This window comes from Cydia fagiglandana, chromosome 4 (genome assembly GCF_963556715.1).
Source record: "Cydia fagiglandana chromosome 4, ilCydFagi1.1, whole genome shotgun sequence".
Taxonomy (NCBI): Eukaryota; Metazoa; Arthropoda; class Insecta; order Lepidoptera; family Tortricidae; genus Cydia; species Cydia fagiglandana.
The window spans coordinates 3,507,027-3,510,594 of NC_085935.1; the positions used below are offsets into that span (position 1 = coordinate 3,507,027).

The following is a 3,568-nucleotide window of genomic DNA, read 5'->3' on the forward strand; positions in this document are numbered from 1 at the left end:
AATCAACATTCTACTTAAATATTGTTATATTTGTAAGCGGCAAATGATCTCGCGTTTGATTAAGTCTACACGATAGGATATCTCACTTCTGATTATGATGAATATGACACTGAGTGTGTAATATGTTTATCACAATCAGTGATTATACAAGTATCAATAAATATCTTCTAAAAATTGTTTTATGGGTCGACTGGGCATTACGTTGATGAAATGGGTCTAGGTGGGCATATTTTGTTCCATACATATTATATTTCAATATATTTTTGTAATATTTGTGTTTTGGGTATTTAAGATTGATCACAGCTTGGCAATGATGGCATGAGTTCCTGTCTCTCTAAGCCCTATTTTCTATTACGTATACTAAAATAAAGTGATAGTTCGATTTTCCAATTTACTGCCGTAAAATGATTCTACTTTGCTCCACTGTGGGTAATTATGCTCCAAAATATGTATTATATTTCTATGTTATTTTTATATGTATATACTTACTCAGGTTAACTTATTTATAAAACTTTGCGCCCCTAAGTAAACTATAGGTAGGTAAACAATATTAATAATTATTTTAATTTGGAGCAAAGTTGGGCCATTTCACGGTACCCAATCATTTTATCAATTTTTTAAAGTCAATAAATGGCATCTTGTTATTGAGATGGGTCTTATTACAATAAAATGTATAACAACTATGATACCAAGTCATAATTAATTTTGTTTTACTTGCACTTACACTTGGTTAAATGAAATTTTGTAATCCACTTTTATGCTTATTTTGTGATAAAAATAATTTATTTTTGTGAAATTATTTATAACTTTATTGTGTATTTTTAATGTTATTTTCTTGGTGTATTATAATTATTATTGGTGAATTTTAATAAATTATTGAAAGAATGTCTTGTTATTTATTTATATTCATGTCCTTAAAATTAAGTTATTTAACATACCCATGGTCTGACTGAATGTAAGAACCTCCTCCATCCAGGTCCTCTGCGCCTAAATATTACGGCCCTAAATATGAAACGAATGGCATCTCATTCATCAAAATCAACTTAGTAGTGTGACCTTAAGAGTATAAGAGTCGTAGTCAGGTAAAAAAATTAATGCTATAAAAGCTGCAAATAAACGTATTATTTTCACACTAGACGTTAAGAGTCTGTGCGGAAAGAGAAGATTCGTGGAATGTATGGGGCCCAATATTTACCAAATGTTAAAAATGTTAGCATTTTGATCTAGAAATTATTCCCTTTTGAAAAGCAATCAATGTTCCTAGCAAAATTCTTATTAAAATATTAGCCTGTCCAGACGGGAACAATTTTTCGCCAATCTGATTAAATTGTCCGATCAAATCTGGTGGTGCGGACGCAAACGTCAATTTGGCCACTTTGAGGGCTCTAAATAAAAAAAAATGCTCACAAACGCGAATACTAGCGTCACAACTTGGTATTCTTGCGTCCGCAGTGTCCGACCCCATTTTATCGGTAATATCGGTCATAATCGGCAGTCTAATTTGGCGAGTCCGCACGACCTGATTTGGACATTTTAGTCAGATTGGCGAAAACAGATATTTCTTTCTCGCACTCACTTATGCGCACCAAGGTCGCGGTGCGGTGCGATAGTGTGTTACGGCCTTTAGTATTGTCAGTGTTACCAGCGCTGTGTCAATTTGACATTGACAGTAACTGTGGCGTCGTTCTCGTCCTATGGAGCAATGAACTGAAGGTAGAACAAAAGAACCTAAACAAACCAAACCCTTGAATTATCTCAAATAGTGGTTGAGGTGAAATAAAATGAAGCCTGAAGATGCGCCCAAAGACGAAGAAGAAAAAGCGGAGCCAGAAAATGAACCACCCGTCGCGGGGGACGTTATTGGCGACACTGCTTATAGCGAGCGATTTGTTTTAAAAATCCTACTAAAATTAGCTAATTTGGACACTTTGAAAGAAGAAATCAAGGAAAAATCTTTTGAAGATGATCTTTGCACGCTATGGGATATGACTGCGGAGCGAGATGTGGTTTTATTCCTCCAGAAACACGACATCTTAAAACTCTTCTATTTCGCTTTGCCCGTTATAGAATCTCCGCGTATTATAGAGATAATTGTCGGTATTATAGGAAATTTATCATGCCATAGGAACGTTGTGTCAGACCTGATGAAAATGGATAACTTTTTGGAGTTACTCCTCGATTACATGAAGAGTGATGATAGTTTGGTGCTTATACAAGTGCTGCGCCTCGTAAACTCGAGTTTGTTCCTCGCGCCCGACGCTCACGTCGCTACTTTGATGGATATTTTCCAAAAGACAGACTATTCTAGCACTCTATATTTCATGTTAAAGAATTCTTCGAGCAAAGAACTCCTTCTGACAGCAATAGAGAATTTCAATACGCTGTGCTCATATTGTAACACAGAAAAAACCAGATCGCTTTTCTTTACAAACTTCTTGAAGAAGGAAGCTATCGAGTCTCTGGTAGCAGGTTTTACTGAGATTATTGTGAATCAAAAAGATTCCTGCGAGCAGGATGAACTTGAAAGAGTGCTCGTCATAACATTTCAAATAGTACTCAATTTGGTAGGTTTTGACAAGTCTCAGGACATTTACATAGAGTGCGCTGAGGATGTCGCTAACATGATACACCAAGCTTTATGCTACTACGAGAGGAAGTTGATTAATCTCAAAGAAATAGACTCCGATGTAATCGATATAATTGACTCTAGTATAACAATAATCAATGTGTTGAAGATCACTTGTGACCCGAGTAAATACTTCAAGCCATGCTACAGAATGTGGCGAGCAGTGAGTTTGATATTAAAAAACACCAAAAACGGTAACAGTTTTGAGCAAGACGACAGGGAAGAGTTGACAGCATACACAAAAAACATTGTCAATCCGTTGAGTACACTTATTTGCATTTACTTGAAAAGTTGTACCGAAGAAGAGTTATTGAAGATCCTTGATGACCTCGGTGAGGAATATGAGAGGATAGTGGGTGCCGTCAAAGACAAGGAGGTTCAAGCTGAAGTCAGTAAAAGAACTGAAAACTACAGAACCAGGTTAAAGGATAATGTAGACTCATAATAAATATTTGATTATACCTCTTGTTTTTATTAAACCTTCAGGCAGATATATCCATGTCTTTAATGCGCACACTCCTACATTTGGTTTCAATATAAGCCAGCAAAGATAAACCTTGAAGATTATTTTGACAACATAGTGTATACCCTTAGTCTAATAAAACATGGTCATCTCTTCCCAGAGTGACACAACTGACACAAGCCTACGTCACAATAACATGGCCGTTATAATATAGCGCTATCGCATATCATCATATATACTAAATATAAATAAATATTATAGGACATTCTTACACAGATTGACTAAGTCCCACAGTAAGCTCAAGAAGGCTTGTGTTGTGGGTACTCAGACAACAATATATATAATATACAAATACTTAAATACATAGAAAACACCCATGACTCAGGAACAAATATCTGTATCATCATACAAATAAATGCCCTTACTGGGATTCGAACCCAGGACCATCGGCTTCGCAGACAGGGTCACTACCCACTAGG

At 35.8% G+C, this 3,568-nt stretch overlaps 1 protein-coding gene across 1 annotated transcript; it reads left to right on the forward strand.

Moving 5' to 3' along the window:
* Positions 1-1,657: 1,657 nt before the first annotated feature.
* Positions 1,658-3,091, forward strand: LOC134663481 (uncharacterized). Its single transcript, XM_063519852.1, has one exon. It carries the CDS (start codon positions 1,782-1,784, stop codon positions 3,069-3,071), a length of 1,290 nt encoding a protein of 429 aa, XP_063375922.1. The 5' UTR covers positions 1,658-1,781; the 3' UTR covers positions 3,072-3,091.
* Positions 3,092-3,568: the final 477 nt, after the last annotated feature.

What these genes read in the sequence shown, in the direction of transcription:
- LOC134663481 (XM_063519852.1), top strand. Translation starts at nt 1,782, where the DNA reads ATGAAGCCTGAAGATGCGCCCAAAGACGAAGAAGAAAAAGCGGAGCCA.